The 27,661-nt window shown below is 46.4% G+C and overlaps 1 protein-coding gene across 2 annotated transcripts; it reads left to right on the top strand.

Moving 5' to 3' along the window:
- Nucleotides 1-870: 870 nt before the first annotated feature.
- lrrc4ba (leucine rich repeat containing 4Ba) lies at nucleotides 871-23,720 on the top strand. Of its 2 annotated transcripts, XR_015846692.1 has the most exons (5): nucleotides 871-1,124; nucleotides 2,209-2,460; nucleotides 16,081-16,582; nucleotides 18,336-21,130; nucleotides 21,836-23,720. XR_015846692.1 is itself a non-coding variant. In XM_088317598.1 (4 exons), the coding sequence occupies exons 1-4, from the start codon at nucleotides 1,120-1,122 to the stop codon at nucleotides 20,259-20,261; spliced, it is 2,685 nt and encodes an 894-aa protein (XP_088173724.1). In that variant the 5' UTR covers nucleotides 871-1,119; the 3' UTR covers nucleotides 20,262-21,690. The 2 variants fall into 2 exon arrangements, 1 of the variants encoding a protein (XP_088173724.1); XM_088317598.1 differs by lacking the exon at nucleotides 21,836-23,720 and having other exon boundaries at nucleotides 18,336-21,690.
- Nucleotides 23,721-27,661: the final 3,941 nt, after the last annotated feature.

The following is a 27,661-nucleotide window of genomic DNA, read 5'->3' as shown; positions in this document are numbered from 1 at the left end:
TGTGCACTCCTACGCTCTGCTACGGCGCCAAACATTGTTGTCTAAGGCCCCCATTTTACAGTGCACGTACAGTTAAAAGCAGGTACCTACGGTTTCTAGTGTCGGGTTCCGGGTCTGCATGCCATGTTGCCGTCACTTAGTTCTGAAATTGAAGGGATTGGACTCCTTAATCCAGTTTCTTGTTATCCCCCCCCTTGATCACTGATAACGAGACGTCGACAGTTGGGGAGGTTAAAACGTCATTATCTTTGTGTCATTTTGAGAGCTAATATCGGCCGGTCCTATTGACAGTACCCAACTACCTGTGCATTGGTCGGGTCCGAACGGCAAAGAAATTGGACCGGTTGCCAGGGCAATTTTCCCTCTCCTGAGGTGGTAGCAGTGGTGCGACGGCAGCTGATTGAAAGGTGATAGCACAAATCAGGGACATGGGAGTGAGGTTGAACTCATGACGCTCACTTCTCCCGCCCAAATGTTTTATACATGATACTAGTGTGAGTTGTATCATCTGCTGCAAAGTTTTGTACATCCACCGTTGCCCCTTTCAACCTGCTCATCCAAGATGGCTTTTCCTGCATTGCTGGCGACTTCCGAGACAATTTCAGAGGTGAATAGGGGAAAGCCGGGCCGGGAAGTGTAAAGTTTTCTCGCCCTGTTGTTACTGTTTCACTACTATTTCAGAATCCTGCTCACTGTATAGCCCCTTTCACACTGACTGTCAAATGCCTTTGTACCTTTCACACAAAACAGCCAAATATAGAAATTCTGGATTTGGGCAGTGTGAAGGGAATTATACAGAGGGCAAGGTCACACTCAAGAGTTTGAATGGGGGGGGGTTGAAGTTGACCCGGCCGTGTGAAATGTTGGAAAGCCTGGACGACGTTCACGGTGTGAACAGGAAGCTTAACGTCTGAGACTCACTTCTTCCACCCTGTATTTTATGTCCAAGAAACTTGTGTTTATCCGACCTAATGTTCTGATTTGTAGATGTTGCTGCGTGAAATCCCAGCAATACCCCTCCCTGACTGACTCCTGTGTGAAAGGCAGAGGCTGATGGGCTCTAAAATGCCACCCGAGGCGCTTCCAGCCTAACGCCGGCGGCCATCTTTACCCAGTCCCATGCGGTATGTGCGTGTATGTGTGTATTTGTGCGTTAAAGGCTCTGCAGCACAAACAGGAAGAGGAGGGGACCTTGGTGAAAGGGGGTGGGGTGCTTATTTAAATAATGAGGCGTGGAGGGAGGGGTGTCGAGTCAGGGTGGGAGGTAGAGTGACAAGAGAGGAGGGAGACATCCGGAATGACCATAATACACACAGTGAAGTAGGGAGGAGGGAGTGTGTGTGAAAGGCAGGGGATGTTGGGGGGTGGGATCTCCACTGCACTGTTGTGTGACTGGAAATTTAATAGCAGCCACACTGAGGGAGCCACTAAACAAGCTGCTGCTGTGTGTGAGCCATCATAACGACGACGGAACCTCACTGCAGACTGCGTGTAAAGGCGGCTTGTGAAAAGAGTGTGTGTGTGTGTGTGGGGGGGGGGGGGGTTGGGGGGATTCTTGGCTAATAAGCAATTACATATTGCTCATTAAGTGCACGAGGGGCGCATGCAGCAGCCATCACGTGTTCAAACAGGAGAACAGGTTGCTCGTCCTGTTGCTACGTGGATAGCGACACGTAATAAAACCGATCCGCTCTTGAGCCGCTTGGCATCTGTGTTGCGTGGAAGGAAGCCCGCCAATCGGTGGAACCAGTCAGCTGCCCAGTAGAAGTTGTCGTCGTAGTTATTGGCCGGTGGTGGAATAGCAGTTTGCATTCCATGCAACGCAGATGTGAAGCACTTGGCACATCTGTGCATGGAGTCCTTCCTCCAGTGTGTGTGTGTTTAAGCAAACGTGTGTGTCTGTGAATGCATGCCAGTGAGTGTGTGTGTATACGAGTGTGTGTGATAGAGTGAGTGTGTTGGGCGTGAGTAATTGAGTGAGAGTGTGAACACGCAACCCTATGAGAGAGTGAGTGAGTGTGTGTGAGAGTGAACACGAGTGTGTGCGCACGCTGCACCGAGTGCGCGTGGGCGTTGCCACGGCGACCGCTCCGGTAAGCGACGTGACGCAACCCGCGGAACATGTGCGTGGGAATCGAACACTTTCACGCCGTCGCGAATAATCTTCATCAGTCTTAACCACCACTTGCTCGTCGTTGTGCCGTTCAGGGATCTCACGTGCGTGCCGCAATCCTCATCATCATCATCGTCATCGTCATCATCCTCACGGGAGAAAGAGATTGAAGGCGAAGGTGGAGAGAGAGAGCGAGAGAGAGGGAGGGTGGTGGAGGAAGACGTCCTCCCATTCGGCGAGCACTCTGCAGAGGAGCACGTCGCCGCCGCTGCCGTGAGAGCGCTCAGTGCAGGATGCGTCTTTTCCCGCCGGCATTGTCGTCATCGTCCGCCTCCTCTCTCGCCAAGGTGAGTCGCTTCCGTCCGTCCGCCTATCCGTCCTTTCGTCCATCCTTCCTTCTGAGGACGGATGCCGTCCCCCCCCTTCCCCCCCCCCCAAACACTTGTGAGCGCGCGTGTGAGGGCTTTGGTCCCACACTTGCTATTTTGCGCATCCCGCACCCGCGCCGTCCCGGCATGAACGTCCAAGAATGAATGTTGCGTGCGCGTCTGTGCGTGCGTGCGTGTGATTAAGTGTACGTGAGTGTGTGCGCGCGCGCGCATTTGTTTGTGATTGTGTTTTTGTGAGGGCGTGGGTGAGTGCATGTGAGTTTGTGTATATTTGTGAGGGGGTGCGGGTGTGTATGTGAGAGACAGTGAATATTTTTGTGGTGTGATGTGTGTATGAGACTGAAAAGTGTGTTTATTGGAGAGATAGATTTGTGTGTCTGTTTATCCAGAGTGTGTGTTGGGGTGTTTATATGATGCATGTGTGTGTTTTTTCTTGTTCGTGTGTGAATTGTGTGAGGTGATGCAGGTGTGTGTGCGTGTGTGTGAGAGATTGTATGAGTGTGTGTTTGTTGGTGTTTGGTTAGTGTAGTCTGCGTGTGTGTGTGTGTCTGAATATTGATGTACACGCGTGTTGGAAAGTGCGCGTGTGTGAGTAACTGATTTGCATACTTTCAATTCAACAGATTCAACCCCCCGCCCCTCCCACCTCCCAATGTAGTGTGGTGGTCTCACCTTGAGAGCCCCCGCCCCTTCCCTGCCGTCACCCATTAATGGCACTTGTTTGCGCCGCTAATCCGTTTCCCGGCTCGCCTCCGCCGTGATGATCGCAGGAAATTGCGCAGGCACCTTGCGGGGCTGCTGCGTGTGCGCTGGCTTAACTGTGTGAGTCAGTCGGAGGACCACCACCCCACCGTCAACCCCCCCCCCGCACCCCCATTTCCCCTCCTCCCCGGTGGAGAACAAGGAGCAGATAGATGAGGGCTTACGAAGGAATACTGTGTCTTAATGGGGGCATTGGGGTGGGTGAAAGGGGGCACTGGTGCGAGATTCTGTAAAATAGCAGGGGGGTGGGGGGGGTTATTACGTGATGTGGCGATGCAGAAAAATCACCTGGATATAAAAGTCTTAAGGATTTTTGATTTGTATCGATGGCAGCCGCGATTCGGAGCATGTGGCATCACATGCAAATGTCCTCATTGTGCCTCGTTTATGAGGCCCATTTCACGCCGACTGGAATTTAACGCCCTTTTCGTAGATTTGCTGTTCGGTGGTAACAGCAGCAACACGAAATGGGCCAGTCGAAGTTGCCGGATTTGGAGTTATCAGATTGCCCCTCTCACACTGCCAATCAGAGTACGCTTTTCCCCCCAAATCAATGTCCTGTGTGAAAGGGGGCTCACACGGAATGGGGGTGTCAAAGTCGCCGGCTTCGGATGTAGTAACAGATTAGCCCCTTTCTTACTGTCCTTCAGTCATCTTTTCTGTCATCAAGATGTGGATGTCGCTCCACCAAGGTGCCGGCCTACGAGTTAATATCAGATAAACCCCTTTCACACCACCATTCAAAATCCCCCTTTTCCCCATGTTGCCTTTCAGTTTGAAGGGGACCCATGTGGAACGGAACAAATCTGTTGTTGTAGCCCCTTTCTGGCTGTCACTCAGCCTTTTTCTCAATTGTTATTTTGTGTGTGCTAATTTTCCTGCTTTTGGGGGTAGTATCATTGATTGTCAAAATTTCTTGTGTTGATGTTCTGCATGAAAGGCTCCAAGTCAACTCAGATTTTTTTTTTTTTTATGGCTTTTGAGGTCGGATGAGACAGCCCCTTCCTGCCTGTCAAAATGATCTTTTTCTGAGTCATTATTTTGTGTGAAAGGTATCGCGACAAACTGCGCAGTTGTCAAATCAGCCCTTGAGTTTTTCGCCTCCCATGGTACGCTGCATCACATTTCCCCTTTCCCGCTGTCGATGCGGATCTTCTTGAAGTGTAGTTGAAGTCAGGCTGCCTGACTTGCGAGGGACATTTCGCTCCGACATTAGGATGCGAAGCGAGTATCACTTGGCCTAAATTTGGTGTGTGTGTGCGTGTGTACTGTACAGGACGTGAATGCGCGTGCGCCGCTCCAGCCAGCAGCAGAGGGGCCGAGATTATGGATGGCGGAAAAAGTGCCGTAATCAGGGCGGGCGGGCGAGCGAGAGGCCTGATGTCTTCATTGGGCGGCCGAGCGCTTTGATTGATGCCGACGGAAAACACGACAGCATGAGAGCGAGACTTTGTCTTTCGAGATTCGAAAAGAGGCGTTGATTAAGTTTTTAGTTTTAGTTTTTTTTTTTTTACGTATAATGGAGTCTCTGAGAACTAAAGTGGGAGTTAATTCCTCTTGCCCAATTTTTACAATTATTTAGGCATTTTGTATTTTTACCATATTGGATATAGTATTTTTTTTTAACTTTTTTTTTTTCATTTGACCTTTTAGGTTTTTTTTGAAAAGGTGTTCTACAAACTCTAATCTATTACAAAGGTCAACAAATGTTTAAATTTTTAATCTCAGATGCAAGTCAACTTTTCTAGATGTTTAATTTTGGGTGCTGATAGGAATCTGCCCTCGTATAATAATAATATAATATTTTTTTTACTTGTTTCGTAGTATTTATGGAGGCAGGGTTAGCTTCAGCAACAGTTTTTTTTTTTTTTTTTTAACCGGAAACATCATAGCTTTAAAATGACACGGTATGGTAAAAAATAGATTTTGTGCATAGTTTTATAGGTCAAAGTTCAAAAGAAAAAAAAATTGACAACGATGCTCATTGTTTTCGGGGTCAGTGACGCCATACGAGCCGCCCCGTCGTTCCCCCGGTGGTCCCGTCGGTCCCTGCTGCTTTGCGTGTCAACATTGACGCTGTGGATGGCGAGTCGCCGAGCGCACCGCTGCCGCCGCCGCCGCCGCCGCCGCCGCCGCTTGTGAGTCAACCTGCTCGCTTTCCCAAGCGCCCGGGGCGCAGTGCGGGAGCACTGTCGCACCAGATAAGACCTAATCTGGGTGCTGATGTCACGAGAGGGGCGGGGGGTGGGGGCGTGTTTGGGGGTTCGGTTTGATGTATGCACGCTTTGGACCATTACTCTCCGTTTGTTGCACAAGTCGCCGGACGCGGGGCGGGCTCAGTGTTGACTCAGTGACGTTGCTTTATTTACACGTTTTGCCCCGTTTGCACTTTTCTCCCGCAGCGCCGGTGAAGGCGTCCAAGCTCCAATTTGGCTGCTTTGTGTTCTCGCTTCTTCTTCTTCTTCTTGCGCGGCCATCTTGGAAATGGGATGTGGCCCAGTGTTGCACTGAGGAATCAGGAAAGCTAAAAAAAAAAAAAATTGGGGAATTAACCTTGTCAGCAACATCTCGTGTTGTCAGTGCCTCATTTTGGAGGCGGAATAACGGCGCCGCAAGATGGCGAGTGGTTACCGTGGCAACCGCCGACAGCTTCCATTTTGCACACGGGCAGGCGTGTAGCGAGGAGGTGTGGAAGCGGCCGAGGAAGCGAGGAACGAACGCATGCCGCCACATAACCTTCTCCCGCCGTCTTCCACTTGTCGCCGGCTGCGTCGCCGTGGCAACCTCCATCATCCCGCAGTCTCGGGGCCACGTCCTCACACGGGGCCCATGTCGATCCGGTCGCACATTAGTCAGCGCGTCAATCATCTGGGAAGAGGTCGACCGAGATTGACGCGTACGCGACCCAGCGCCATTTGTTGCTTGTTGGGGCGGCCGCTTCGTTCGGTACGCAGTTGGACATTCTTTACGAACATATTCAAGTGGATTTTTTTGTTTAGTTTTTTTTTTCTTTTTTGCTTACTGTTCAGTTTTTTGGGGGGCGTACTTGGCTTTTTATTTTGCACAAAAGGCATGTCATTAAAACCTCCAAAAACAGTAACGAAAGAAAAATGTTTTGTTTTACTTTACATTTTTTAGATGATTTTTTTTTTTTAGTTTTTGCTGTTTTTTTCTTTTTATTTACATTTTTTACATTTACTTAATTTTCTATTTTACTACCCTCTTTACTTATTACCGTTTCTTTTTATTGTGTGCTTTTTCTTTTATTAATGTGACTTTTTTCTGTTGAACTTTTAACTTATTTTTCCTTTTTTATTTTACAATTTATTTCAAGGTTTTAAATCTTGGTATTACTTTTCATTTTCCGTGTTATTTTCCTTTTTTGATACCATTTATTCAATTTGATAATTTCTCATCATAAAAAATGTTTCTTTTTCCTTTTCGTTCTCTTTTTTATGTTTACCTTTTACTTTGCTGGCGCTTTTTTGGTTGTTTTGTTTTATGTTTTAATTAATTTGATTTGTTTTAATATTTTATTTGCTGTTGTATTTTCACTTTTTAATTTGAAAAGTATATTTAGTTGTTTTTCAATTAAATATTTTTATTTTAAGCAGCTATTTTTTTTTTCTAAATTAAAATTTTTAAATGTTTTTTTTTTTTTAGCTTTTCTTTTTACTTCCTGTTCTTTTTCTCCTTTTGCTCTTACTGGCTGCAGCTTTCTTTTACTTTTTCTCAAGATGCAAAATCTTGAGCATTTTATGTTCATTGTTTTGCTTGTTACCTTTGACTTTTTTCTTTTTTCCTTTATTTATTTATTTTTTAAGTGCTTTCAGCTGATCTTGTTTCTTTCCACCAGTGTGCGTCTTTCATGTTATTGCACGACATAGTATATATAGTGTATATGAATATTTATAACTTTGTGCGACCCTCATTCCAAATGTGTAAAATGCTGATTTCTTCTCGCATTACATTTCATTTCCATATTTGCATACTTGTTCTTCCCTCGGTATCGAAGTGTTTTGTCTTATTTGATTTTTTTTTTTTTTTTTTTCTTAAGCACATTTGTTTGTGCTTGACCTCGACTTGGACTTTGGCATTGAGGCACTTGCAACTGGCGCCGTTTGTTTGAGTGTCTTTTTTTTTTTTTTCTTTTTTTTCCCTCACGTGATCGCCGGAGGCCCGCGTGCGTCTTTTCAGCAACTTTTGCATATTTCATGTGGAAAACAACAAAGACTGCTGCGCTTCTTTATGTCGTTGATTTCAATGGCACTCACGTTATCATTGCGTGCACGCACACGTGCGCGCGGCGAGAGCAGAGTGCACGTGCGTTTGCGTGAACGGTATTGATGTTTGGTCCCGGAGGGGCTTTTCTTGTGCGGGATATGTTAAAAAGCTTCTGCGGGAGCGCCAAGCGTCGTTAACGTCACATGAAAGATTTGTTTTGGATTTTGCTGAGAGTCTGGGAAAATGAGACGGGACGCTTTGGGCACACTTGAGCCTCGCTGGAGTTGAGTTACTTTTTTGGTCTTCTTGCTCGTTTTCCCTCACCTTTAGCCTCTCATCGTCTTTGTTGTCCTCAACTTTGACCTTTGTCGTCTACCTCTCAATTTTATTCCGTTTATTTATTTTATTTACTTATTTGGGGCCCTCTAATCCTTTTTGCTCTCGTTCTTGCCTTAAATCAGAGCGTCTGCGAGTTTCCCCCCTTTTTCATATTTCAAACCCCCGCCCCCGATCAAAGTCAATTTTGCCTGGCGGTTATAGTCAAGGGTTTGAAATGTTTATAAGGGCGAGCCGTCGGAGGCCGTCGATGTTCCAACGTGGACCATTTTGCACAGCGAAAGCCAGAGAGGATTGGGAAATTGTAACTCGCCGAAAAAAGTGGCGCTACTTGTCACGTTTTTCATAATTGTGGCGTATCGATTCGAATCTTTATTGGGCTTCAATCGGATTGGAATTGGAGTGAATTTTGTCATTGGAGGGTTTTTAATTAGATCTTAAGTGCATCGAGTCCTAATCGTTCATGGGCTCATAATTGGAGCGGACGCTATCGTATCGTATTTGTCGCGAATCAGATCGTCAATGGAGTGGATCATATCTGACGTGAATCGTATCGTATTGTGGAATTGGGATTGTATCACGTTGATTGAAATTGTCATTTCAGTGCCTCGTATCCTAAGTGAAGTAAATGAAATGGTCACGCTTAGAGCGTTTGCGATCATATTACAAGTGAAGCGTATCATATCTGATTGTAATTGGAGCAAATCCTCTTTTAATCGGAGCGTATCCTATCATAACTGGAGTGATTGCGCTTTCATTTCAACAAGTCGCTTCATGTTTACATTTGTGAACTCACGTCAGACCAGTTTTTCCCACCACACGAAAATCAATCAAAATGATTAACGATGCATCATCGATTGGATATTTTACAGTTGCGTATAAAGCCAACTCCCCGAGGGGGCCGTCTGGTTTTCCACATTTCAGCCTGTCGATAACGAGCCGGCGAGCCTGAGAAAAGTCGGCTCGGCGCAGATGGCGTGCGGCGCCCGGCGAGTCCCGAGCGCCGCCCCAAGGGGACGGCGAGACGGAATCGGACTTGAGCGGACGCCGTTGCGCTCGATCGGGCACGATATGTCACAATATATTTCATTATGTCACAATATGTCACAATATCTGCTATTATGGTCAGAGTCACTCCGATTAATATGAAACCGATCCTCGTTTATTGCACTTGTGCAACTGCAATTCATTTCAACTCCGATGCAGAATGATTCGATTCAATCCGGTTATAACGAGATGTGATTCAATTCACTCAAATTTTATTAGCTATGACCCATTCCTCTTGGGACATCATTAAGTTCATTATTGATGCAATACGATTCTCTTCAATTTCGATTCGATAGGATTTCCTTCAATTTCGATGTAATACGATTCACTTCAATTTAAAACCCGATATGTGAGCCATTTGTCGTGCATCCACTCCGATTAAAATCTGGTTCAATTCACTCCAGTTACGATGCTTTTTTTTTTCGCAACGATTCGCTCCTGTTATGAGGCGATTAGGTTCACTCGAATTACGGTGCGTTTCTACAAATTTATGTTACGATTTTGAATTTATTCCAACTATGGTGCGTTTCTCAATCACTCCAATTATAATCCAGTATTCACTCCAATCACGGTGTATTTCTCCTGAAGTAGCATATTATTCCCTCCAACTTTACTTTCGATTGACTTCAAATTACGGCTGCACTGCGACAGAACTCAGTCAAATTACAATATGACTCTCTCCAATTACGATATGATTCTCTTCCGTTCGGAGCCAAGCCACAATGTGCGGCAGTATATCACAATAGGAGGCAATATGTCACACTCTATGACATTATGTCACAATATGTGGCACATTGTGGCACGGCTGCCAGCCGCTGATTGAATCCATCCACTCCATCCATTAACGTTTTATTAAAATGCGTTTAGCGGCGCGCTCGCTCTGACATGATGGATTCCATCACGCCATTTTAATCAATACCACCATTGATTCGCCGCACACGCGCACGTACACACAGGAAGTGGCTCTCAACTCGCTCTTAATGGAGACTTTTAATATGTCACAGATTAAGACTGCTAATGTGTGGTGGACTGAGCGCACCAGATAAGGGTACAGCGGCTAACTGGTCGAGCGGAAGCTAACGTCACCGTCTCCCTTGTCGCTCGGTGTTCCTTCTTGTTAAACATCACAAACAGATGCCAAGCTGCACTCGGGCTATGTAAGGACACACGGAAGCGTAGCAATCACCCCCTCGCGATGCCTCACTGCCACTCCAGAGCTAGCTATAGCATCCACTTTTTTGCTACGCGACCTGCTATGCTAGCACTTAGCGAAAAATACAAGGAAACAAGTGCCGCCTTTGCTTCAGCTAGCCTCTAGCTACGCAAGGAAGCAACTGACGACATTGTCCTGCCGACACCTTGCCGCTAGCGACACCATTGCTACGTTATTGCTATACATAAATAAAAGACAAGAACACAAAGAACCAAGTGCTAAAGTCGCCTGCTACGCCATCACTCCATCGTTAGCTACATCGTCGCTATGCAAGGACGCCAGGAAGTGACTGATGCCGTTGCCCCGCGGTTTCCTTGCTGCTAGCTAAGATATTGCTTCACCGCTACAAGCGTAACAAAAATCCCTTTGAAACAGAAAGTCAGTTTTGGTTTTAAAAGAGCCAAGTGTGTCGAATCAGACCGAATCGAATTGTTAATCGAAATTGAATGTTTTTTTTATTTGACTGATATATCTTTGAAGTAAATGCTACATTTACATTAGCCTGCTCACAAGTTTGTTCATATTGTAAACTGAAAAGAAATTCATTGCATCGCGCCCTCTCGTTGTGTGCCGTCCCTTATCGAATTGAACATTCTTAAACAAATAAACCGACGAGCAAACGATTGGCTCTGTCATCGACTCAAAAAATGTCGTTGTCCTGCCGCTGCTCCCCTTTTTGAACGTTGTCGCAAAAATGTTCATGTCATTCTAAAGTGAACAGCCCCCTTTTGGTGCGCCGTTCAGTCGCCAAGTACGTGTGGCGAAGGTGCTGGTGTTGGCGCTGAAGTCATTTCTGTCTAATCTTTTCTATCACCTCCACCTCGCCGTAGCGCCTCGCTGCATGTCGCTTCCCGGGAGGTTTATCCAGGTATTCCCGCCTTAGTCGAGCGCGGATGACGGATTTGGGTCCTCGTTCACGCTCGACTGGAAGAAGAAGGAAAAAAAAAAAAAAAATCAAAGGCTTCACCTGCAGCGCGTTCTGACGAGCGGAGCGGAACGACTCGCTCGCCGTGGTTCTTTCTGGTGATTCACACGTCCGGTAGACAAAGCGTCAAAGTCTATCGGTGTCATCGCGACGCCGCTTCATCATTTTGGCCGAGGTTACGACGGCACTTTTCACACTCGCGCCTTTCACATGGACGCACGTTGGTCTCAAAATGAGTGGGGAGGACTCCGTCGCTTTCATGACACCAATAAAGTGATATGATGCGACTCCGTCCATTTGCGGTCAAATTCATTTCAATTACAATGCAACGTTATTCACTTTAATTATAAAAAAATAAAATTCGCACCAATTTTGATGCAATCAAACTCCGATACAATTAATTTTTGATTACAGAACAATTTTGATATCATACAATACGATTTTTCCAATTTCTGCCACAATTCGATCCACTTCAATTAGAATCAAACATAAATTGATTGACTCATTTCAATAATTTACCATTTATTTTATTTGCCGTGTCAAACGATTCACTCCAATTCCGATTCAATTCCCTCCAATTCGTTGCGATACGATCGACTGCAAGTAGAATGGATTCCAATTACGATGCAAGTCGTCATGTAGCGCCTTGTAATCTCGACTTTAGCGGCGCATTTGCTCTTCAGGAAGTCAAATCCTGGAGCCGGGATCAAGCACTTGCAGACAACTTTTAACCTCCTCCAGCCGACACATTGCCCATTAAACATTTAGCTCGTGTGCGATAAGGAATTCCTGTCATGCATCCAAAGATATAAAATATGTCAGCGTGCATTACGGGCCGCACGCTAAACACGCTAGCGCATGTGCGCAACATCTGGAATATTTCACTGAGATTTAAGAAAAAAAAAAAAAAAAACGTTAGGGAGCGCGAGGAAGGGAGAAAACGCTACGGAGCAGAACGTCTGTAGGCCGGGGGGCGTGTTGGGAATAACGGGAAGTGAAGTGCCTACATTTCCCCCGCTCACAACATCCAAACATCAAATTCACTGTGTCATGCGCCTGCTGGATGCTCTGCTAAATGTCACAGTTTAACGTGGTGTCCTCAAACGCACCAACAAACACAAAAGAAATATTTGCAATCGAGTGCTCAGGGGATTTTGGAACTGGGGGTGATGACGAGCAAGCGTCTAAAAAAATATGAAACAGATATTTAGAACACAAAAAAAAAAAAAAATTGTGGAAATCTTATTTGAAATCATGGCTGACAGATGTAGTATTTGTGGTGAAAGTCCGAAAATAATTTTGAGTTTACGTTTGGCTCGATTTAGGATAAAGATTTTTTTTTTTTGTTTCTTAATTAATTTTTTAATCCTGTTTCTGAACCCCAAAACAGGCGCTGCTCGGCTATCGGTTCCTTTGGACCGCACCCAGGTCACAATTCCATACTGTAAAAAAGGAGGTGTTATCTTAAAAAAATAATAATAAGTAGCTATTTCCAAGGATATTTATGTTTATTCAAATTCACTTGAGAATGTGTTATAAGACATATCTTGTTCAGATGAAAACAAGGCACAAACTTCTCCTGAAAATTCTTCTACAGAAATTGCCAATTCTGCGGTCATGTCGGTGAAAACCAAATCTGCGCTCATTCAAAAGCATTGGAATTTGCATCGTCATTATTTCATTTGTGAGGGATTATTTTTTATTTAAAAACTTGTTTTCATTCGATTAAAATCTGCCTGCTGAGACAAAGGTTCGACCTAGCTAGCTAGCTGTGGTGCCATTTTTAGCAGTGGCGGCGACATCGCTAGTAGCGTTGGTGTCGCTAATAGAGGCGTCGGAGCAAGCTTGGGCAGCATCGAACTGCGGTGGCGTTGCTAACTCGCAATATTTCACTAATTGAAAATAATGACTTTATCCTCCCCCCCGTTCCCCCGCCCACCACTCGTAACAAGCTCCAATGTTGTCTTCGTAGCGACACCCGACAACATTGTCATTTGCGGTCGCGACGCTGGTATGATGATGTTCAGGCCGTGTAGTTTGTACAAGCCTGTGTTTGGGCTGCTAATGAGCGGTGGCGGGGGGGGGGGGGAAGTTAACGGGGGTTCGGTGGGAGCGCTGCAGTGGGGATACAGCTGGATGGAGGCTGAATAGGGTTACCATGGCAACTGTTGGCGAACATTTGAATGCACAGCGAGCCGGAGCAAAGCTAGGAGAGGAAGCTGCTCTGTGTGTGTGTGTGCGTGTCGGCGTGCGGGGGTGTGTGTGTGTGTGTGTGTCAAAGGGTTAATGTGTGACATGGTAGCAGGTTAATGTCTCATCAAAGTGCAAGGTCACTGCGGTGGCTACTCGGCAGCCGCTGGACACTGCGGGGGGGGGGTTTGGCTTATGGTGGTCTACTCTCATATATATGTATTTATTTACTGATAGAGGGGTGTGGGGGTGCGTGTGTGTGTGTGTGTGTGAGATGCAGCAGTATCTTGATTCTAACGAGTTGTTCACCGGGAACAAAACGGCAGTAATTAGGACATTGCGATATCATCGATAGCACTATGTGGGATTTTATTTTTTTTTTCTACCGTGCTGCCCACCAAGTGTTGACGCGTACATCTGTCCGTCTTATATATAACGCTGCAGAGCAAAAATATCGATACCTGACAACATGTATCAAAACAGTATCATAAATATTTGATATTGATATTTTAGTGTTGGCAGTACTTGGAGAAAGTCGACCTGGTCATTGGGAAAGTACCGATACCGGGTGTCGATACTGTACCAATATCATACAGTAGATCACCAGAACAGAATGCTGATATCATGAAATATGATTATTGATCACACCAAAGTTCCCTCTGCCAACCTCTGGAACAACCATTTTTCACTTTCTCATTCCCCCCCCCCTCCCTCCTTCTTATTAATATTCAAAAATCTTCTTCTTCTCTTTCTCTTGTTAATCTCTCTCTCTATTTATACCATCTCTTTATCCCTCATCATCCTTTCACTCCCGCTTCATGTTCACCCCCCTCCCTCCTTCGTCTTCCTCCTCTGCAGCTGCTCAGTATTCATCCATTACGCCGTTGATAATTCCTTTTTTTTCGCGTGTCTTCCTTCCCTTCCATCCATCAGATGAATAATCCTTCACTCCTTCCTCACCTGGTCGTGTCATTAAAGTCTTCGTCGTTCATGAAAAATGTCGAGTAAAATGTGCCTGCGCCTGTTGCGGGTGGGCCTGCACAGGCATTTTGCATCCGGGACGCTAACGCACGCGGTTAGCTTAGCTGTAACGCAGACTGCAGGAAGGCGGGCGGGCGTCTTTCCCGAGGCTACGAATTAGCATTTTAGCTTCCTTTTGTGTTTGTGGTTTGTCGGCGGCGTCGTTGCTTAAGGCTGCAAAGGAGGCCGTGATTAAGAAAGGAGAGTGGGATGTTTTTATTGGAAATGTGTTTGTTATTAAGAAATGTGCTTCGGTTCAGTTTGCTACCATTTGGTTGGAATCTGTTCAGTTTGAATCAATTTGACTCAGTTTGATTCGCTTCTGCTCGTCCACTTTGGTTTGGCTCAGATTATTTCTGGGCAGTTCACTCCAATTTTGTTCACGGGATTTCTTTTGTGTTCAGATTGGTTGGGTGCAATTTAGTTCAGTTCGGTTCTGTTCTTTTGAGTTCAGTTTTCTTTCTTTAGCTCAGTTCGTCTTGATTCACTTCATTTATTTATTTATTTTTACATTTCTGTTCCGTTCTCTCAATTCGAATGTGTTCAGTTTGGAACAGTCTGGTTCTGTTCCCATTCAATTTGGATCCGTAAGGATTGGTTCCCTTTGTACTTCAGTTCTGTTCTGTTCAGTTCAATTCATTCGCTTTGATTCTGTTGACTTCTGTTCACTTTTGTTCAGTTCGATTCACTTCAGTTCTTTGCGGTTCATTTTACTTTTTCTTCCCATTTGTATATGTCACCATTTCCAGGAACAAAAGATTTTGAAGCCCATCACCCTTCCTCATTCAATCAAAGCAGCGTGACTTTCGAATTTGTTGGGCTTGGTGGAAGTCTGCCAAGAACAATTTCATGTGTTCGACACAATAGTTATGGACGATCTCGCTCTTTGATACGCTCTAAATGTCTGCGTTGTTTATTGTGTCGAAGGAAACGCCTTTGATACGCTCTCTTCTTCCTCTTCTTTGTTGTTCCTCCGTGGTGACTCCCGGGCTTTATGTTCCCCCGAACAACTCAAGCGACGAGGAAGAAAGGGAATAACATCTGCTTATTTGCGTCATTGAGAGTCGCCCCCCCCCCCCTAAAAAACTTGCCAATTTCGAATCAGGGTCTGAAAATGGTCCTTGAGGCTTTTGTGTCTGTTTTGTTTTGATGGGGATGTCCGATGAATTCCTTGTCAATTGGAGAAACTCATGTAAGGGCCTGATTTATTTATTTATTTATTTTTTTTCTCCTCCCAACATCGCAGCATTTGCGACGGAATGACAAAGGTTGTGTCAAACCAAAATGACTGACTTCCACTTCCATTTCGGGCACGGGTCCTTGAGACTTTGTTGTGCATCCATTTATATTTGAAGGGGGCCACTTAATTTCACGCCTATCGCTGATGCTGGTGTCAGGCGCCATTTATTTATTTATTTATTTGTCACTGTCTCAGTTGATAATAAGAGAAATTGTCCAAGATGAAAAAAAAAATGTCCAAACTTGCTATTCAATTTATTTATTTATTTATTTATTTATTATTGGTGCATTTCTGTCTGCCGACTTTCATGTCTCATCGGTAAACTTTCCCGAGGCGTAGCGGCAAATTTGCCCCAAATTGCCAATGGCTGACTTGTTCAGTTTTTGGCATGGGTCTCTTTGAGACTTTATCTTTATTTGTGCATTCTGTGATGACAGACATGTCTACTCAATTTCATATCATCGGTGAAATGGGTCGTGGATGATAATTCCGTTTTTGCCTTCCAGGAAGCCGAGTAAATAAAATGGATCATTGACGTCTTTAGCCGTCAATGGCAGTCAATGAGTTAATCTTCGCTAAATTGTTAACCTTCTTCTTCTTGTCTTTGTTGTTTATCCTCAGTGACTCTCCCGTCTTTGTGTCCTCCCCAAACGAGCATTGGCAGAAAGGGAATAACGTCTGCTTATCTGCGTCGCTCTATGCTCCCACGGCAAGCGAGAGAAGAAGCGCAGAGATCGGCAGCGGCGCCAAGGCGGCAGAGCAGCGATGTGGGATTAAGGAGTGGCGGATTGGGATCAAGGAGTGCGGCGGGATCCCCCAGAGGCTTTTCCGGACACGTGGGCCGCACCTTCGGATCGCAGCGCCGGGTCATGACCCAGTTGCCATGCGCATCGCCACGCTGACCTGCCTTCCCGGCCCTTCTTCCCCCTTCCTCTTGGCGTTGCTCTACTTCCTGTCGGCGCTGGTGGTGTTGGTCACCTCGTCCTTGTCCTCGTGCCCGGACCACTGCACCTGCTCCAACCAGGCCAGCCGCGTCATCTGCACCCGCCAGAGCCTGGACGACGTCCCCGACAGCATCTCCGTCAACACCAGATACCTCAACCTGCAGGAGAACGCCATACAGGTGAGCGGGCGTGGCGTGGTGCCTTCAAGGACACGCCCCAAACGTAGCGTTCATGAGCGAACGCTCCAAAAATCCTGAAAGGTTTTGTCTCGTCATCTGGCGATATAATGTCGGGTGTTGCGTTCAGGGACCGTCGGAAATCGTAACGTTTCTCACCCAAGTGCGTGATTGGTCCAAATTTCCTCGCCAGCTCGCTGGCACGTAAAAATGCGCCACCGACTTGAGTTTATCAAATATTCCCTTCGTTCTCCGGCAGCTTAAATATCTTTTATGCATTATTCCAGCTTTACTTTTCCGTCTGTTCTCTCGTCTCAAGTGCCGTTTGAAAAAGCCAACATTGACAAGTTGATCCTAAAATCCCAAACTGGATTGGACTGCTTCAAAGTCTTTTTTTTTTTTTTCGTTGTCGTGTATACCGCGTGTGTTTCGTTTACAGTCGAGCGCATAAAAATGCTCCCCCGGGAGAAATATGCGTGCCACTTATTGACTAGCGGCGATAAACAACAACGTCAGACATGTTCCAATTAAGAGTTTATATATTACCTATCGACTCACAAACGGCTCACTTTTGCTCACCCGCTTGTTTGCAAACCATGCAGATAATTTCAATTACAAACCGGCTCGGGTTTACGAGAGAAGTAATTACAAACACGTCGGCGTGGAGAAAAAAATTAATAAAATTGTGATTTATGATGATAGCTTGCCGTTTCAAGTTGTAGTACCGACTTATTCCTCGGGAGGCAGCAGTGAGCTCAGGCATTCTAACTGGAACATGTCCACCAAATTTGAGTCAGGCGGACAAATATTCATTTTCGGTGAATCCTTCTCACTAACTCCTTTAATGTCGGCAAAAACGAGGTCTCATGGTGCTTCCGACATTGACGTCCCATTTTCTTCTTTGCAACTTCTTCAGGGACTTCAACAAGCTGCCGCATGCACACCAAAAAAAATAAAAAATATTTCAAAAACCCACAATATTAGTTTTCCTTTGGAGCGGATACATTCCGATTCGCTCACTCGTATCCCGCAGCTCCTCTTGAAATGATTAAAAAAATCTAAAAATGTTATAACTCCTGAAGTCATCCTAGATTCTCCGGCTTATTTTTTTTTTTTTCTTTGCTTGGCTGAGGACCCTCGCGGTGAAGCCTTGACAGCTTCCACCCCCTCGCTAACACACCCCACCAACCCTCTAAAAAGCCCCCAACACCTCCCTCCCACTTCCTGCTCTACATTTGGAGGCGGAGGTGGCTCAATTCCAGGAGTGTGTATGTGCGTGTGTGTGTGTGTGTGTGTGTGTCACAGCAACCCTCACACACACACACACCGAAACCCCCCAAAGTGGAACACAATCCGTTCTGTAACGGCGCTTTATGACAAATCCTTGAAATGATCATGCAACGTTGATGCCACACTGTGTGCAACCTCCATTAGGTGGCACAAGCAAAAAAAATAATTGTTCCCGGCAATTTTGCCTTCATTTGGGAAAATTCGCTTACGAGGAGTTTGTCAAAGTCCACTTCCTGGAATTGACCTCCAATGGCTGCTTTCAAAGGAATTGTCGAACATGTTACTAAATTCAGGCCGTGGTTCCTTCAGAGTTTTTCGTGATTGACACAGATTTGAAGACGCTAGTGTGGGGCAGAGTTGTTAAAAGTAATTGATTAATCGACAAGTAATCGATTCTAAAATCGTAAAAAATCTTAAAAACGTTCAGCCTAGAAACCGTAATTCGGTATGTGTTGTCATCTTACAGGTCATCAAGTCGGATACTTTCAAGCACCTGCGGCATCTGGAAATCCTCCAGCTCTCCAAGAACCAGATCCGTCAGATCGAAGTCGGCGCGTTCAATGGCCTCCCCAACCTCAACACGCTGGAGCTCTTCGACAACCGCCTCACGCTGGTGCCGTCGCACGCCTTCGAGTACCTCAGCAAGCTGCGCGAGCTGTGGCTGCGCAACAACCCCATCGAGACGCTGCCGGGCTACGCCTTCCACCGCGTGCCCTCGCTGCGCCGGCTGGATCTGGGTGAACTCAAGAAGCTGGACTTTATCTCGGACGCTGCCTTCGTGGGCCTGGTCAACCTGCGTTACCTGAACTTGGGAATGTGCGGACTCAAGGACATCCCTAAATTGACGGCCCTCGTGCGGCTAGAGGAGCTCGAGCTGTCGGGGAACCGCCTGGAGATCATCCGTCCCGGGTCCTTCCAGGGTTTGGTTTCGCTCCGGAAGCTCTGGCTCATGCACTCACAGGTGTCGGTCATTGAACGCAATGCCTTCGATGATTTGAAAAACCTGGAGGAGCTCAACCTGTCCCACAATTCCTTACACTCTCTACCGCATGATCTTTTCACGCCGCTGCACCAGCTGGAGCGGGTGCATTTGAACCACAATCCGTGGGTGTGCAACTGCGACGTGCTGTGGCTCAGCTGGTGGCTGAAGGAGACGGTGCCCAGCAACACCACCTGTTGCGCCCGCTGCCATGCGCCCCCCTTCCTCAAGGGAAAATACATCGGCGAGCTGGACCAGAGCCACTTCACCTGCTACGCACCCGTCATCGTGGAGCCGCCCACCGACCTCAACGTCACCGAGGGCATGGCGGCCGAGCTCAAGTGCCGCACCAGTACCTCCACCACGTCGGTCAACTGGATCACGCCCAACGGTACTCTGATGACCCACGGCTCGTACCGGGTGCGGATCTCTGTGCTGCACGACGGCACGCTCAACTTCACCAATGTCACCCTGCGAGATACGGGCCAGTACACCTGCATGGTGACCAACGCGGCCGGAAACACCACGGCCACCGCCGTGCTCAACGTCACTGCCGCGGACGTCAGCGTTAACTACACCTACTTCACGACGGTCACGGTGGAAAGCGTGGAGACGCCAGGAGAAGAAGAGTCTGCACTGGTGGCTATTAACGAGACCTTTATCCGAGTCCTCCCGGTGCCAACACCCTCGGGGCATCTGTGGCCAGACAACATCCCAACTACGGCCTCCTCACTCTCCATCGACTGGTCCTCGCCCCGCGCTACCCGGCCCACCTTCACTGTGCCCATCACAGAGCCGGGCTTCTCCGGCCTTGACGACGTGATGAAGACCACCAAGATCATCATCGGCTGCTTTGTGGCCATAACCTTCATGGCAGCTGTGATGTTAGTGGTCTTCTACAAGCTGAGGAAGCAGCACCAGCTCCACAAGCACCACGGCCCCGCACGGGCCATCGAGATCATCAACGTGGAGGACGAGCTGGGCGGAGGGGCCGGCGGCCGCAGTGGCGGAGGCGGCATCTCAGGGGGCTGCGCCTTGACGCAAAGCAGCGGAATCGGGGGTGGCCAGAGTCTGAGGCGGCACCACTCGGACGTTGTCACCCTGCCACACCTGACCCGTTCAGAGCACCTCAACTACTACAAGACGCACCACTTTGGCAACAACATGGTGGGACTGGGTGTCAACAACAACAACAACCCGCTGCCTTGCTCCCAGAACATGACCATGTCTTGCTCCCAAGTGCCCAGCTCCATGGGCGGTGGCCTGGGGACCTGTGGCACCCTGCCCACCCCGGTCCCGCTACCCCAGCTGAGCCTGCATAGCTCCCTCAAGGGCCTCATGGCCAAGGGGCAGAACGAGCCTCTGCTTTTTAAGAGTGGTTCCAAGGAGAATGTGCAAGAGACTCAAATCTGAGGGAACCTGCGAGACCCCCCCCCCCCCCCCCTGTAGCCTCACATCGTCGTGGAAGGTGGGGGGGCGTCATCCCTGGACGACAGCCCCCCCCCTCCACCTCATCGAGCACACGCTCCCACCCACATTCAGGTGACAAGCAGCTCTAGTTATTGCCAAAGTCCCAAGTCGAGCCAACTGAATGGACGTTGCATCTTTTGTGGATTATTTCTACGGACCAGCCGGGCGGTCGGAATAACGGGATGCGTCTCCACTTGGCTTCATGGACAAACCAGAGCTATAAAAAAAAAAAGATGAGAAAAAAAGAACATGAAGTACTTGATATTATTATATATAAACGGTAAATATATTTTCACTGGAAGAAATAAATTATAAAGAATCTTTACGGAGCCGCCAACGTAGAAAGTGTGAAGAATATATTTAAACATTCTCCCAAAAAAAAAAAAAAAAAAAAAAATCATTGTCCTTGTCAAGATGGCCGCTGGATTAATCTATTTTCTTTTTCTAGCCAGGCCTGTTTTTGGGGGGGCAGCGCTCACACCAACAGGGTCAGCGGCGGTGTGCTGTGTAGCATCAACAACAATAATAATGATAATAATCATAATAATAATAATGATGATAACAATAATAAGCGTTTTAAGCTCACAGTGTACATATTCCCAAAAGGCTGCTCGCTACTCACCATCTTTGGATTCACATGTTAGCGTTAGCATTAGCATTGTTATTTTCACACTGTTGGCTTTTTTTTTTCTTTTTTTTTGTACACTCGAGGGTCTTTTTTAATGGACAAAAAAAATGGCAGCAGGAGCAAAACATCAGGATTGGAACATTTTGGAAGGATTACTTCACTCGCCAACGGCGGTTTTCCGAAGGTAAGCGGCACTCGTCAGTGGGACAAAAAAAAATAAAAACTGACTTTTTTTCTTTCTAAAAAAAAAAAAATAATTAAAAAAATGGACAAATCAATGAAAAAATATAGAAACGTCTAGATCTCTTTTAAAAGAAAAAAAGAAAATATTACGATGATGATGATGATGATTGAGTGTTATTTTTTTTCATTTTGGTTTTTTTTTCTTAATTTTTTTAAAAGTGTTCACTTTATTCTTGTACTCTTCTTGTTCTTGTTCTTCTAATTAGATAATTCCACGGGTTCTAATTATGGCGACAATGTTCTGTTATAGCCCAGGTAACTTTGGAAATTAAAAAAAAAAACTGGCACACAAAGTAGCGGCAGCTGGATTCTCGTGGCTGCTTTCTTCTTGATTTTTTTTATTTGAGTTTTTTTTTTTTTTTAAATATATATAATTTCATGTGCAATGTTTGTTGTTTTTATGGCATCAGCAAAAAAATGCTTGACAAATTAGCTCAGCCCGTCTCGCGAGCAAACCTGCTTCAGATCGAGTTCTGCTCGATTTCGGACATGACTTTTTATGTCTGCCTTGTCACGATTGACCTTTTTTTTTTTTTTTAAACATTCACGGAGGGAATTCTCCTGGAATTACTTTCCAAAAACATTCACCTTTTTTTTTTTTTTTAAACATTGGCTGTTTTTCATGTTTTTTTTTTGTTTTTTTTAGCATGGCAGCAAAGGCCTGAAAGTCAGCATCTTGTCGCCAAGACGACGCGCTAACAAACTCCGCCGCATCGACCTCACCCGCTGCCCATCCCCCTTCCAAATCCTCCTCCTCCTCCTCCTCCTCCTCCTCCTCCTCCGCCGCCACCGCCGCCATCATCATCATTATCATCATCATCAGGTCTCCTTGGCAACTGTTGCTGCTGCGACAGTCCTCATCAAGGTGTCTCCATTCGCTCCATCAACTCTGCAATAGACTCCTAAGCCCGCCCCCGCTGACCGCTGATTGGCTCACATCGCTGCTTGTTTGTGGCTTTGCGGTGACGGCCATTTTTTAGCACCGTCTTGTGCAACACACACACACACACACCCGCGCCGCATCAACTATTAGCATATTGCCCTCAACTTATTCGCATATTCTTGCATTTGTATCGGAGAAAAAGCAAAATTTTCCCCACAATGCATCAGGATGGCAAGAGTGTATGTTTGTGATTCCTTTTTTTTTTTTTTTTTTCATTTTAATTTTTTTAATTTGATTTCTCCCAATTTCAAATTTAGCATCCAAACATAAATATTTTCATTTAATTTGTCTAAAATACAAAGAAAATATTTGGTTGTTAAAAAAATAAAAATAAATACATAAAAAAATTGCAGCTATGCATTTTTCATAACGTGAAGTCATGCATGTTCCACAGTGTTTTGCAATTTTTTTTTTTTTTTTTGTGCGTGTGTGTGTGTGTGTGCCACTGGGTCAACAAACACCCTGATAAGCCGCTATCCTCATCATCATCTTCATCTTCATGGTCACATTTGATGCTCGTGGATGTTTCTCTTCACTAATGACAGTCAGCTGATGCAAACTGACGCTCGCGTTTGTCATCTCACACACTAACTTCCTGGTTGATTTATTCATGACGACGTGGGGGTGTGTGAACTTTGTCGGAGGAGTGTTGTCAGCAGAGGTCACCGCAAAGCTGTCACCTCACTTCCTGCCAAGGTGTCCTCCATTAGTGAAGGGACGACCGTCGCCTAGTTACCGGGCGCCGGCGGCAACCGCATGTCCGTGCTGGTCGTCTTGTCAGCTTGGTGGCGGCTGGCTCGCGTGTGTGTGTGTGTGTGTGTGTGGTGAATTGTTGCTAGGCAGAATAGGTTGAGGAATAAAATGGGCATGCGTCAATCACACCCTTGAGACTTTTTCATGCCTAATTTTAGGAAAAACATGCCCACTAAATTTCATTTTAACTGATGTTGAGGTTTAATTTTTTTAAGAGGCGCAGCTGATCGAATTGGGCTACCTGAAATAAACCAAAATTGGCAACTTCCTGTTCAGTTTGGCGTATGGGTCCTTGAGACTTTTTGGTGCGTCCTGTTCTGATCAACATTTGCATCCAATTTTGTGTTCTTGGGTGAAACTGCCTTCGCGGGCTGATTATTTTTCTAACTTTCCAGTTAGCACGACTGAGAGGATTTGTCCAAAAAATGGCTGCCAAAATGGTCAACTTCCTGTTCAGTTTGGGCCCGGGGTCCTTGAGACTTTTTTGTGCATCCTATTATTATAAACGTGTCCTCCCAATTTCGTGCACATTGAAAGTGTTGTTCGGGGCTGATTTATTTGATTTTTGTTCTAACTTTCGGCAAGGATGACTTTGGGATTTTGTGGTATTGTGACTGCTTGAAATCAAAATGGCTGCCTTCCACTTCCTTGAGACTTTTTCATGCGCGGTGTTATGATGAACATGTTCATGCAATTTCATATCACTCGGTGAAACTGGGGTCAGGGGCAAATTTAAAAAAAAAAAATGTCCCATGTGGCGTTACGAAAGGAATTTGCCTTCAGCGCCCGCTGCACGGCGGCTAACGATGAAGTGAAGAGGAATCTGTGACGTGACGAAGCTCTCCGGGCTTTCTACAGATGTCCGACGTGGGCGATGAAAGGTTTTTCCCTGGAAATGGCCGCCACCCCCGCCGCCGTTGCCGCTTTGGGACGTCACGCTCGAGAGTGGAAAAGTGGAGCTTTTGTGGGCGGGAAGGCGCTGAAGAAGCCGTGACTGGTTTGGGATGTGCTGAGCCAGCTGCTTGAGAAAAGCCGCGACCGGGCGGGCGAGCGGGAACGCCGGCGCCGCCTTTTTGGCCTTTGAAGTGTAAATGACGACGTGGCGGAGCGCCGTACGGAAGCTTCCGCCGGCTGCGTTGATGTAAGCCGCCGTTGTGATAATGGAGCCGTTTGCTGAGGCCGAGGTCACGCGCGCGCTACGCAAGGCCAAAAGGAGCTTTGAAATCCCGTCGCTTGCTCCTGGCTGTTGAGGTTTTGCTTCTTCTTTTTTTTTCCGAAGAAGAAGAAAGCAGGAAACGGTTGTAAAGCGTCATCAAGATGAAATCAACTTTGACAGCCCATATTGATTTTATTTTAGCACTTTTTGTCGACGCCCCCGCCGGTCAGGCGCAGCATTTTCTTCACTGCAGAAAGAACAGATTTTAAAACAACCAGAAAAAAAATGTCATGTAATGAGGAATATGTGACGTATTTGTTTATTTAAAACAAGTCAAGATAGAGAACCTTTAGAATTATATTTCCTTAAAAATTTGCTAAATCGTTCATTTATCAATTCTTACAACCCCCCCCCCCCCCCCCCACACAAAAAAGTCAAATGTTTTGTTTGAATGGGAACGAGAGAATTAATCTTGCTGTTGTGTGGTTTTATTTTTCAAACCAAGGTGCTCCTGACAAAATTTACATTTATTTGCGTTTGTGATGTAATGTGCAAAATTCTTTCTGCTCAACATCCCTCAACATCTGAACGTCACGTTTTTATTTATTATTTTTTTCAGGTTTCTGATCAAATTTTAAAATATTAATAATTAAATGAAAAATATGTTTGTTTGTATTTGTTGTTTTTTTTGGACAAAATAAAAAATAAATAACATATTTTTGACAGTTTTAGTGATAATTACTAATCATAAAATTGCCAATGTGGAGTAAACATTTCAAACTGGGCAACTTTGCAGCACGTCATCTTGGTAAAAACCGCCGAGGAGATCTGCACGTGTGTGTGAGTGTGTGTGATCTGCATAAATGTGTGTGTGAAGGAGGAAGGCCGCCGCCTCGCTTATATGTCACCCAGCGCCCCAGGAGAAATGACTCTTCTCCGTGCCCCCACTGGGGAGGGGGTGGGGGGGTTAAGGGAGGGTATTGGTTGTAGGTGGGGGTGGGGGGCTACGTTTCTCACGCCCCCTCCCGCTCTCCTCGAGTCACAAACGTCCACATGCCAGCTCGCTCGCCCCCGCCTTCTTCTTTCTCTTTCATTTTCCGCCCACCTGCAGCCTCGAATTCCGTACACACACGCATTAACGAATGCACACGCATGAAGACGTCGTCTTTGCTGTTCTACGCCAGTCCAGTATGTGGCAGTAATGAGCAGATGGTCTCTTGATTGTCCCCAATGCAAACAGATTTGAACTGCCCAAATCACTTCCTAGATGTTTTTTTTCTTGTTTCGTGAAACTAACCAATCGTGTTTGAGAACATTGTTGCCCACATACGTGTAATTCCATCAAACATTCAGCAACTTCTCTAATCTGGTTGTCGTAATCCCGTTAGACGGGTGCAGGATTACGCCTCCAGTTTCCGCGCGCGACCACGAATCCACGTGACAGCCGCGCTTTTGCCAAAAGGCTAAGGCGACGCCGCGCGCTAAACTGATTATGCAAAAATTGCGTCACCGTGACAGACGTCAGCGAGTGAAATTCAACTAGCGGCAGCTAGTCTCCAAACTCAAGAGTTGGCGGTTCAATCCCCCGTCCAGTGTGACCATGTCGGGTTGTCCTTGAGCAAGATACTGAACAGGCGGTTGCTCCTGCTGCTGCGTCATCAGTCGGGAGATGATGTAACAGTGGCGAGCGCCAAGAGTAGCCGAGGTAGAAAAGTGACAGGACCATTTACCGTGTGAGTTGGGGGGGGGGGGGCGGAGGGGGGCACTGCCCCAATAGAAAACAACCCTCAAGTGTTGCATTGCAAGCGAGTTGAATCGTGAAGTCGTTTGTGCCGTTGCTGCATTTAACTTCGACACGCGTGATTGGCCAGCGGGGGGGTGATGGAAATGTCAATCTTCGCACATGGTTGGAGTCGGAGTGATTTCTCACATTGGAGGAGAGGACGGATGAGGCGGTGGCGAGCGTCGTCTGGAGGTCAAGGTTGGCGACGGCAGTCTTTAAAGGTTGTCAAGGGCGGGCGGCACACGCACACGCACACGCACACCTCCATCCATCCGTCCGTCCAACTGTCCCTCGTCATCTTCTCGTGGTTGGTCAACGATCCTTCCTGATCGTGTTTGCGTGTCCGTCGGAAGGACGTCTGCTTTCCCGCCGGGGACACGCAGAGGGGGGGGGGGGGCGAATGTTGAGAGATGAGTTATCGATTCGACAGGAGGACGACGACATGATGCCGCTCGGACGGACGGACGAGCAAGAAGAAGAGAGACTTTGATTGTTTGTGTCACACAAGCTTGCAAAACCTTGCACACGCATGTGATGTGACGCGCCTTCGTTGGCACGTGTTAGGGTTAGGGTTAAGGGTTAGGATTTAAGGGTAGGGTTTGGAAGTAGGGTTTCTATTGTCTTAAAAAAGACTGAATCTTAAAATAATAAAGTTTAATTAACTTTTGTGAGAATAACGTTGTTTTTTATTAATGAAGAATAACAGATCCTATGAGAAAACAAACAGGTTGTATCTTTAAAGGAAACTAAAAGTGGGAACAAAAACTTCAATTTTTCAAGAATAAAGTTGTATTTTGCTCAACAATTAAAACTGGCATTTTCTTGCATGAAAAAATTTTTCGTAAAAAGAAAAAAAAACACACACAAATGTGAGCGGAGCGCCAAGCTGTTAACGAGGAGCAAATTCTGTATCGGTTCCTTTGATGAGTGAAGTGGCATTAGCATTGTTCACACGGGCCTGGACTCCCACCTCACCCCACCCCATCTCCACGACTCTCTCCTGCGGCCACCGCTCGCTGCAGTGTTGCCGTGGCGACGCAGAAATGCGGGAACATTTCCGCACTTCAGACACGACAGGCCAAGGATGGAAGGAGACATACGGAGGAGAGGAAGGAAGGAAAGAAGGAAGCGAGTAAGGGAAAGGTTGGCCGGAAGGAAAGCTGGAACGACATGTTGATCAGCAGGCTCCTATGGATTCACCTGCTGCGTTGCCATGGCGACGAGCTCACTTGTTTACCCCCGTGTATTGTGTGTTTCCCCCCCCTCCCACACCCCCAATCCTCCCTCACCAATCTCACCGTCCTGCCAACCTGCCGCAAAGATCCGCCGCCACTCGCCCGCTCTCTTTCCGCATTCATTTTATTGGCAGGCAGCATTTCCATGGAAACATCCGGAAACCATGGCAACCCCATTTGAATCAAGCCAAAGGCTCTCACACAAGTGCCATACTCCACTTGATGCATGGCTTGCTCGCATTTGCTCGCCGTGTCCTCCCTCGTTGGCGGAGGCCGCCGACACGTGACGACATCAAGTTGCCGCGACATCCAAAACAAAATCCCAATCATTGATGAAAGGAACGAAGAATATCACTTTGGGTTCACAAGCTTTTACATGCTGTTTTTTTTCCCCTGAACTATTTATTTATTTATTTTTTAGTTTGACTTATTTTAACCCCCCCCCCCAAAATTATTTTTTAGTACTACGACAAAGGAATGATTCCTTCCCCACCCCATCCCAAAAAAATTCAACCATAGATTTTTCGTGAAAATTGGTGTTTTGTTTCTTGGAAACAAATACTAAAAAAAAAAAAAAAAAAAAGAAAGAAAGACATTGTTTG

The sequence above is a fragment of the Idiotropiscis lumnitzeri genome, chromosome 15, assembly GCF_059441095.1.
Source record: "Idiotropiscis lumnitzeri isolate Australia: NSW breed Sydney's pygmy pipehorse chromosome 15, RoL_Ilum_1.0, whole genome shotgun sequence".
NCBI lineage: Eukaryota > Metazoa > Chordata > Actinopteri > Syngnathiformes > Syngnathidae > Idiotropiscis > Idiotropiscis lumnitzeri.
This window is presented reverse-complemented; position numbering and strand designations above follow the sequence as displayed.